This window comes from Penaeus japonicus, unplaced genomic scaffold, assembly GCF_977035675.1.
Source record: "Penaeus japonicus unplaced genomic scaffold, GWHDUDI00000001_assembly GWHDUDI00000009, whole genome shotgun sequence".
In the NCBI taxonomy this organism is placed as follows: Eukaryota; Metazoa; Arthropoda; class Malacostraca; order Decapoda; family Penaeidae; genus Penaeus; species Penaeus japonicus.
The window spans coordinates 28,943,446-28,954,562 of record NW_028234411.1 but is presented as its reverse complement, the minus strand read 5'-3'; the positions used below and the strand labels follow the sequence as shown (position 1 = coordinate 28,954,562).

Below are 11,117 nucleotides of genomic sequence, written 5' to 3'. Positions count from 1 at the left end.
TGTGAATACAAATATAATAATAGATTAAAAAATATTTTAGGGGGAAGAAAATAAAAAGAAAGGATAAGCCAAAAGATACTGATGATAATAATAATAAAGAAAAGAAATGTTGGTTGACCCACTATCACATGTGCTTTTTTTTTATTTCCAAGATGTAGAAGACATTTATCCGAGATCCTCAACGGTGACATCAGTGAATGCTTCCCTTGGAATAGCCCAAATGGCGTATGTGAGCTTTAATAGAAGTCTTGCCGAGGGCACGGGCATCAGGAAAGGCTATTTTAGTCTCCCTCGCTCATCCACCTAAACCCGCAATGGGCAGAGTGAGCGGAGAAAACGGAGAACTGTGCCAGCTACAAAGTTGAAAGCTTTATAAAAAGAATTCTAAAAAATAGAGAAAAAATAAAAGAAAGAAAAGAGGGTAAATTTACTTGTACAGTCAGTGGGCGCCAATGTGCCTTCTGGGAGACCTATTTGTAGAGCAGATCTGAAGGGTAGATAGCGTTGAATGATGTTGAAGCTGTAGAGCGATCAAGAATGTGGCTATTGGTTTGGGAGGAAGGAGATGAGGATGGGAGAAAGTAAAACGTAAAGAGGACATAGGGAAACATAGAGAATGAAGCAAGATATAATAACAGAGATAAAAGTGAATTATATGAAACTAAAAGGCACCCACACACACCTCCTGTATGTCATAACACAGATGCATGTATATGCAGAGTGATAACTAGATATATTTGTATATATACATATATCTCATGTGCTGAGTTGCAAAAAAAATAAAAAACAAATAAAACACAGGCTAAAACAAGCACATAACAAAACAAAACAAAATCATGTTAGTTTAAACACAGTCACAAACTCCTGTTAAAGCTGAAGACTAATATACTGATTCTTTAAACCAAGTGAAGTTCATTGAGTACTTAAGCCTTGAGTTTTGGTAGGAATGTTAAAGGATATAGACCAGAGATGAGGTTGACTCAGAGATGACATTTAAGTGCACAAGGATTATTTTGGAAAGCATCACCAGCAGGCCACAGCCCAAGGTCTGGTTGCCCTGTTCAGTGTTGTATCTCCGTGGTATTGTCTAGGAATCTTATTGCTTGGGGTCCTGTGCTTGGGACTGAGTGTTCGAGTTGTCTTTGTCTTGAGTGGTATTACTCCAGTGGTAGATCTATCAGAAATTTGAACCATAAAGTCAGATACTTACTAAAGGAGGTGAGATGTGTTAAGACTGTATTGGTTATGAGGTTGTATAATTTCTGTCCATCTATGTTTTAGTTGATATACTGTTTGGAAAAGAAAGTATATTCCAATTGTGTAAAGTTTTGGAGAATTGAATCAGCTTTTGGGTGCATAAGTGAAGGATATTACAAACTAATGTTGAGGTTTGCAACGAAATATAATCACTTGTTTCGAATCTAGTGAAGTCTTAGAGGTGAAGGTCACTTGGAAATTAAAGGATCCCCTCAGATTAGGCCAATCTTAATTCTTATGGGGTGCAAGCGAGGCATGCTATTAGTTCTCGTAATTCTGTTTGAATGCTGCCTAGGACTTTTTAAGGAGTTATTAAGTTTGTGTTGTCGTGAGTATGTGTGATTTTTCATTTTTTTTGTTTTCATTGTATTATTATTACTACTTTACTTTTATATTGTAATATTTATATTGTTACACTTGAAACCACCAGAGTTTGAGGAAATTTGATGACAAGTGATAAGGGCCATTTGAAATTGGTTTCCTTTTCCTGTTTGTGTGTTCATTCATGTATTGAAAGTTAAAAAAAGATAGAAAGAAATATTTTATTGTTGTAGAACCCTCTGCCGATTCTCTATTTTTAGTTAAGTATCATATTGATTTTGCTTGTTATATGCTCATGATGCTGACAGAATATTATTTTTAGCTTTATGTATAGATATGTATATATATTTTTTTGTTGTGTTGATATTACTGTTCGGAAGTGGTGATACGGTAATATCATTGTAATAGAAAAACACATGATCACTGCAATACATGATTAAATTTGAGGTTTAACATTCCTGAAATGTACGTATGAAAACTAAATAGGTTGGTTCATAACAAGTATTTATAGAAATGAATGAGCTTTATTAATTGATTATACAGCATAGGAACAGTTTGATAAAGGTCCTTCAAAAAATGAACTTGCACATACACAAACACATACACAAATACAAATAAAAACTTAAACACAAATGCATACGCATACACACACATACAGATATATACACATACTTATACATATACACTTATATACACATACATAGGCATACATGTACACACACATATATAGACACACGCATACATATACACATGCATGCAAGTGCATACACATGCATACACATGCATACGCATGCATACAGAAGCATACCTATGTATACATACATATACATACATATATATAGATATATAAATACATATATACATACATGCATGCACGCACGCACGCACGCATTGCACACACATATGCACGTACACGCGCACACACACATACAAACACACACATACACGCACACACATACACGCACACACATACACACACACACACATACACACACACACACATACACACACATACACACACACACACACACACACACACACACACACACACACACACATACACACACACACACACACACACACACACACACACACACACACACACACACACACACACACACACACACACACACACACACACACACACACACACACACACACATAACACACACACACACACACACACACACACACACACACACACACACACACACACACACACACACACACACACACACACACACACACACACACACACACACACACACACACACACACATACACACACACACACACACACACACACACACACACACACACACACACACACACACACACACACACACACACACACACACACACACACACACATACACATACATACAGAGCAGGAAATAGATTTGAAAATTCTTTTGGATAAAAACCACTTGGCCCCATTTACACTCCCAGTTCATCCATGAACTCCAACCCCAATTCTATCCTTGGAAAGATTCCCCTGCAAAACTAACAAAAGATTGACTATTGCATAATCAATCACTTGTGGCAAGTACAGTGTTTAAGTCATCTACGAATCATAATTGGACAGAAAAGGAATGAGATATTCGTAGGAAAGGTGCCACTGGTTGTAGCATTTATAGGAAACAAATACATTATTCTACTGTTGCTATGTAGCTTACCTTTGCATATCATCTAAAGCAGTTTTGATATATTTTGAAAACAGCTGTTTTAGACTTTCAAATTTGTATTACTCAATCTGAAAGTATATAGTTTATATTCCCTTGCAATAGAAGTGGCCTGAGATTGTCACACATTTTGGCTTAACCCATTGCGGACAGGGATAGATTTGCTTGCCCAATCTCCAGGATAGGTTTTATTTTAGAGCAAGGCAGCTTGAAGCAAAATAATTTGAATCTTCCCATTCTCTTTCAGTCACTCATTGTAAAACTAGAGCCATTTTTGTGTTTTATTTTTTGGGTGTTTCATTGAGTTTAGAGACTCATATGTGCCATATGACAGGCTCTATCAATGCTGCAGTTGAATAAAATTGTAGTATAAAATCCATATTAGCTCATTATTTTCTTTATACTCAGTGTGATAGAAGTACTGCTGTTTTATGGGAGGACAAAAAGCAACTTTATTTTTTTGTATTTTTGTGCTGTCATGAACGAATAAGAAACATATGAGCACCTACAATGAAGATAATATATGAAGATATTAAGGCACTCTCTCCTTCTGGTGCTAGGAAAAAGTAGTGTCATCTAGATTTTGGACGTTAATTTAGCTTAATATTACGGTAATTACATTAATTGTGACTGCGCTTGCCATCATCACTCACTCGTTTCTCATAGCACAATAAAATAGCACAGTGATCCAAAATCCCTGAACGTCATGTACGTCAGGCTAAAGCTCCTACGTCATGTATTTCATGACACCCGTTCGCAATTGGTTAAGACTCTAATAAACATACACACACACACGCACATACAAAAAAATTGCTCCTGCATTATCTTAGGCATATTGTCCTTGTCCATTACATACGCATCCTTGTCCAGCCTTCATTCAATGTTTCAGCATCAATGATACTTGTTACTTACACCTTGCCAATTTAATCTGCAATATGTAATGCATAAACACTGGTTATCCTTAGCATTGCCCAATGAATGATGCGTACCATATTATTTGATCACCTAATACTTTCACCCTGTCTCTTTGTCGGCTATTTAATTTGACTTATTTGCTGTCTTTTTAATATATATTTTTTATTTTTGCATTTCTTTAAATATGTATCATTCTAGAAACTAAAAACACTTCAGTTGGCTGAAAGCTAGGACCAAATTTCAGTTCCTCTGTGCATCATTGTAAGTGTAGTTATGTAGGCAATACAAGAAAAGTATAATTGTATGTAAAAATGTGAAATATGAAATGTTTATGTTTATTTGTGCATTATTTTGCTTATTTGATTACTTGTACTGTGACAAATTGCCTTGGCATTGTATAAGCTTTGACTCAGACCCAAGTATTTTTAAACAGCTGACCAATGCATCTTGAATACCCGCTTCCACTCTGGATATATTAAGGCATCATTCGTTCATGGCTTCTGTCACATCCCATATGCTCTGATTGGTAGATTTAGAAGGGAGTAAAGCAACTGATTGGTGAGGGAGAGGGAGAGATGGGTTTGGTAGAGGGTTGACAGAGGGTTGGTAGGGTGTTGGGTGTAGGGTGTAGGGTGGTAAGAAAGAGAAAAGAGGGAGAGTGGAAGAAGGAAAAGAGGAGGGAGTGGGAATGCAGAGAGGTATGAGGTAAGGAAGGAAGGGAGGGTGTAAAGAAGGAAGGGAGGAAGGGAGGAAGGAAGGAAGGAAGGAAGGAAGGAAGGAAGGAAGGAAGGAAGGAAGGAAGGAAGGAAGGAAGGAAGGAAGGAAGGAAGGAAGGAAGGAAGGAAGGAAGGAAGGAGGGGAGGAAGGAAGGAAGGAAGGAAGGAAGGAAGGAAGGAAGGAAGGAAGGAAGGAAGGAAGGAAGGAAGGAAGGAAGGAGGAAGGGAAGGAAGGAAGAAGGAAGGAAGGAAGGAAGGAAGGAGGGGAGGGGGGAGGGAGGAAAGAGGAGGAAGGAGGAGGAAGGAGGGGGGATGAGGGAGGGAGGGAGGGAGGGAGGGATGAAAGAGAGGAAGAAGGAGGCAGGCAGGCAGGCAGGCAGGCAGGCAGGCAGGCAGGCAGGCAGGCAGGCAGGCAGGCAGGCAGGCAGGCAGGCAGGCAGGCAGGCAGGCAGGCAGGCAGGCAGGGAGGAAGGAAGGAAGGAAGGGAGGGAGGGAGGGAGGGAGGGAGGGAGGGAGGAGGGAGGGAGGGAGGGGGGAAGGAAGGAGGGTGGGAGGGAGGGGGGAAGGAAGGAGGGTGGGAGGGAGGGAGCAGAGAAGGATAGTGAAATATAAGGAAGGAGGGGAGGGGTCGGTAGAAGGGATATTTTGGTTTTGGCTGTGATGATCCTCTTTGATGATTCATTGCCAAGCACCTTGAAGTATACAGTGTTCATGTTTCAATACTCATTGTATTATGTAAGTTGATGTAGATGATATTGTTAAGAATTATGATATAAAATTTGAGGCTATCAGCTTAAACATCAATAGAATGAATGAATGCCAAGAATGTATATCATGCACCTACCCATGATTTATTTTTTTGTACATTTCATATTGCATATATTGAAACAAATATCTTTAATGTTTTTTTGTGGGATGATTCAGCAAAATGTATTTATTTACATTTTAATTGAGTTTTATTACATACTAAGCAGTAATAAGAAACAGCTTATATAAAAATGATTTGACACAGAACATTAACATCTGTTAGATAATTTGCTTTTTTGTTTTTGTTTATGAAAAGGGGTCAGATTCAAAATCATTCTACATCTGCTGTAAAGGTATTGGAAACTCAGTATTGATGGCAATTGTTGTTTGGAATATTCCTGGGCTATTATAGTAACAGGAGGAATAAGAAAAAAATCCCAATATCTTGCATTGGCTTTCTTTTCTCTGCTATAGGATTGATTTAGTTTCACATGACATTTGTTGTTCTGTTCCTGTATTTATAATGTTATTGATAAGATGAATTGAAGAATTATATACAGTAGGATACAGATCACTGCAATTTGGCCCCCTAAATATATGCCTCGTATGTTTGGTACTTGACCATGGTCTCAGCTTTGATAATGTGGGTGCCTTGGAAACAATCATTTTTGTACACTTCTTTTTGGGAAAAAAGCATTATGCCCTGGTAAATCTAAAAATAAGTGTGCTTAAGGTGTCTTGAGTGATAAGTTAATGAAAATAAAATTATTAAGGTAGTTCAGTAAACAATCTTTTTTCCATTTCTCTCTTGTTGTAGATCAGTGGTATAATGGCCCTGTTTTGAATTGTGGCCTCTGCATTCATAGCCTTTGGATTCCATTAGATGATATGTTGATTCCATTGTCTGATGTATTCAGCTATCAGTCAACCTGGAGATAGTATAGCAGTCAAATATACTCTTTCCTAAATGTTAGATAATCATCTGAAAAACAGCCGACATTTTTTAGATCGAACTGATAGGGAAGTGTATCAAATAGCCATTATTCTAAGTTGCCCTTACCCTGTATTCTAGAATGCTGATCAACTGCTCATGCTATGGGACTGTATTGAGCTTGCTTGACATGATATTCTGTCACATGATTTTAGCAGGTGCAATGTAAAGGCTCTGGGCTGCCAACTTTTGAAGACAGTTGATATACCCTATATATTTTGACACATCTATTATTTTCATCTGAGAAGTAATCTTTACCAATGTTGGCAACCTTGGTCGAAACAGGGACTTACTGAAGGCCAGCCTTCGCCAATTGTGTAATCAATTTACTCCAATTATTATAATAGAAGTTTCCTTGGAGCATTAAGAAGTGGTTCTGCATGAGGAATAAAACCTATTGGATTGATTTGTTTAGTAAAAGTACAAGTTGGAAAGAGATCAATAAGCAATATTATTTAAGAAAATTACTTTTCAAAATAATATTGGCCAGTTATGGTTTTCTTTCAAATTTTGTTGCATTATTTTTATACAAGGAACAGTTGAACAAGTAGCTATGCCATTTTATTTTGATAAGAGTGACTCTAGTTATGCCTTTTAAAATGATGCTCTTGATTTGTCATAGTCTTTTGTGTAAATCTCACAGAAGTATTATTATATTAGATAATTTCATTCATTATTTTTAAGAACTTTTTCTCCTGAAGCAGAGTTCGTTAGGCTTGTGAATCTATAGATAGGAATTGTTGATCCGTCCATATTTTACCAATTGATTGGAAAAGCTGCATGTGTACCCTTGGCTTACCCAACACAAGTAGAGGAAGTTAGGACAGAGAGAGTATTGAACTCCTGCCTCACATTTTGAAGATTGTTTATTTGTTATTGATCCTGCTCAGTATCGGTAAACAAGTTTCTCCAATATCCAGCTGCCAGGCCCCGTTAATGTCGGCTTTGGAACTATTGTTGAACACCTGTCACTGCTCTTTTTTTTTCGCTCTCTCTTTTTTTTTCCATTGATTAATTTATCTTTTGCCGTGAATGTGTTGCTAGCAGTGAGAAATTGCAATTATATGACTTTTCCTAACAGAGGGAAAAAGAAGGAAAAGATCAAAAGAATTAGCATATCAAAACAAATGCAAGAAGGGAATGTGCCTATTATGAAGCCATTGTGAAATTTATTGACCGTTATACAACTTGGCACTCTGTGTGGTTTATATTTACTGAAATAATAAAATCATGTCACCAAGTTTACAGATATATCAGACTAATGTTTGGCTTTCAGGGAACACGATTAAAATTCCTTTAATTAAGTAGATATTTAATGTGCAGTCATGATGGATATGCTCGTTAAGAAAAGATTACTGGAAGGAATCATTAGCTTGACAAAAATGAATATCTGTCTTGTTTACTGAGTAAAGAGATAAGCTTAGATTTTTTATCTGGTGTTTTTACAGGATTGTTTTATGTTCATGAAAGTAAATATTGTTGAGACTGCGTGGAACTTCCGTGTTGATGTTGTGGGTGGGAGTGCATCTCCTTTTCGTTTTTCAACAAAACATTGATAATCTTTGTTGTTGTTTTTGGTTTTCCCTTGTTTTCCTTTTTGTCTGTGTTCCCTTTACCCTGTACTTCTCTCCTGCTCCTCTTTCTTGTACTATTCCTCTTGTTTCTCCTCCTTATCTTACTTCTTGTCCTTTTCCTCTTCTACTCTTTCTCCTCTTATTTCCCCTCATCTTCCTCTTTCTTCTCTATTTTCTCATCATCCTCTTCCTTCTCATCTTCCTCTTACCCTCTCATCTTCCTCTTGCTTCTCCTCATCTTCCTCTTACTTCTCATCTTCCTTCTCCTCATCCTCCTCTTCCTTCTCCTCATTTTCCTCTTCTCATCTTCCTCTTCCTTCTCCACAGTTTTTTTCATCTCTTCTTTCTTTTCCTTCTCCTCATCATCCTCTTCCTTCCCCTCATCTTCCTCTTACATCTCCTCATCTTTCCCTTCTCCTCATCTTTCCCGTCTCCTCATCTTTCCCTTCTCCTTATCTTCCTCTTCTCATCCTCCTGTTACTACTAATCCTTTTTTGCTTCTACCCATTTTCCTTATCATTACTACTGAACACTTGTCATAAATAACATTGTAAGGATTGTGTAAGGGATAATGCATTAATCCCTCTCCGTGAAAAGTCACATAGGTCTTAGTGTTGCGTTAACCATTGCACAAGAATCACTTTTTTTTCTTTTTCTCTTTCAAAGTGAGTAAGTGCCAGTTTTACATTTCAGATGAAGGATTTCATATAGGTTTATTGCACATTTTTTGCAGTTGAAGCTAAAGCTGCACATTTTTGGGAAATGTGAATAGTAGAATGTTTTAGGAATGTGAATAATAGAATGATGTTGCTTTACTTGATAATATAAAGTTTGAAGACATTAAATGCCACATTTGCATTATTTGCATTTATCCTGACTTTTCATAATATACACTACTCATAAAAATGTCCTCTATTGATGTCTTGCACTGAAAATCAGGTGCTTGCTCTCACTACTAGTGATTCAGTCCAGAAACATCACAAGCTACATCTTAGGAAAGGAGTACAGAACTCATCAAGAAAAATATAAAAAAGAAAAAAATTAGATATGAATAAAAGTAAATAGAAATAAAAGTATGAACTGTTACATCAATTGATGTTTACGATGACTTTTTACATATATTCTACGAGTCATTCCATCATGACATCTTCAGAATTAATTAGACTTTGGGTTTGCTGATGTGCGTAGTGACTGTTTAGGGTTACCAGTTAATTCCAAGATGGTTTTGATGTTTGTATGTACAAGTTCACAGTGAATATGATATATGTGAATCCAGCGTCAATGATGATTTGAAACTATTTTTCTTGTATTGATACGCTAAAAATCTGGTTCAGGTTAAATCGTGATATTCAATTTTAGATCCTTTCTGGATCTAGAACTGAATATCATCATCATGATCATCATCATTACTGTTAATATTAAAGTTTAATTTGTGCATCTTGGGAAGAGAGGAACTGGCAATCTAAGGGTTTTTATGCAGCAGTATAAAACAGAGTAAATTCAATGCAAATGATTATGCTCATTGACACCTGCCAAGAGCAGATGGCTAGGCAAAACAACAGAGAATACACTCTTGGCTCTCTTCAGCCTCGTAAATCTGCACGTGTGCTAAGGTGCGACGAGACACTCCTTCACCTTTTACATCTTGTGAAATTTTATGTTTTGTACACCATAAAAGTTTTGCATATGTGTATATATATATTCACTTATTTGTTTATGTGTTTATTGTTTATTGACCGTATTTTGTTACCTTATTTTGTTTGATTATGTTTTTCCAGTTGACTATCAGAAGTTTTCTTCTCTTTTCTGAAATGAATTCTAAAAAGAGTTATGCATTTTTTCCCTGCTGAGGAAGTTTTCATTTCCTTGGTGCAAATACTATTTTGTTCCTTTCTTCATTGCAGGTGAGTGTAGCCAGCATCTTATTGAGTGTATGGACCTTCCCCCTTGGAACCTGTTATCATTGGACAGTAAGGTTTTACATTCTGTTTTTGTAGATTGATATATTTACTGCATAAAGGAGGATTTGTTTACTACAAGAAAATGGCTGACTTTTATAATTGTGTTTTTTATTATTACATTGCTGTTTTTGCTATTTGTGTGCTCTGGTTAGCAGTGTATGTGTGTTTGTGAACCCAGAACTGGTGTTTAGGGTTTATATGTTGGAAATGTTTTGAACAATAAATATTTTTTCCTTTCCTCTCTCTTTCTCTCTCTCTCTCTCTCTCTCTCTCTCTCTCTCTCTCTCTCTCTCTCTCTCTCTCTCTCTCTCTCTCTCTCTCTCTCTCTCTCTCTCCTCTCCTCTCCTCTCCTCTCTCTCCTCCCTCCCTCCCCTCCCTCCTCCTCCCTCCCTTCCTCTCTCTCTCTCTCTCTCACTCTCCTCTCCTCTCTCCTCTCTCTCTCATTCTCCTCCTCCCTCTCTCCCTCTCCCCTCTCCTCTCCTCTCCCTCTCTCTCTCTCTCTCTCTCTCTCCTCTCTCTCTCTTCCTCTCTCCCTCTCCTCCTCTCCTCTTCTCTCTCTCCTCTCCCTCTCCTCCTCTCCCCTCTCCTCCTCTCCCCTCTCCTCCCTCCTCTCTCCCTCTCCTCTCCCCTCTCCTCTCTCTCCCTCTCCTCCCTTCCTTCCTCTCCCTCTCCCTCTCTCCCTCTCCCTCTCCCTCTCCCTCTCCCTCTCCCTCTCCCTCTCCCTCTCCCTCTCCCTCTCCCTCTCTCTCTTTCTCTCTTTCTCTCTTTCTCTCTGTGTGTGTGTGTCTGTGCGTGTGCGTGTGCGTGTGCGTGTGCGTGTGCGTGTGCGTGTGCGTGTGCGTGTGTGTGTGTGTGTGTGAATATTTTTGCTTTGAGATAGAGTTATAGAATGGTGGTAGAATACGAGTGAATTTAAGTATGAGTCTGTGTACTTCCATGATTGGCACTAGGGA

The 11,117-nt window shown here is 38.0% G+C and overlaps 1 protein-coding gene across 1 annotated transcript in view; it reads left to right on the top strand.

Annotated features, from left to right (window-relative positions):
* The window catches only part of LOC147471343 (cAMP-dependent protein kinase regulatory subunit-like), a 12,158-nt gene extending 1,757 nt beyond the window's left edge, over positions 1–10,401 (top strand). The window contains exon 2 of the mRNA XM_086539901.1: positions 10,108–10,401. Within this exon, the coding sequence (XP_086396027.1) occupies positions 10,108–10,200 (93 nt within the window). The 3' untranslated portion in view covers positions 10,201–10,401. The remainder of the gene's footprint in view (positions 1–10,107) is intronic.
* Positions 10,402–11,117: the final 716 nt, after the last annotated feature.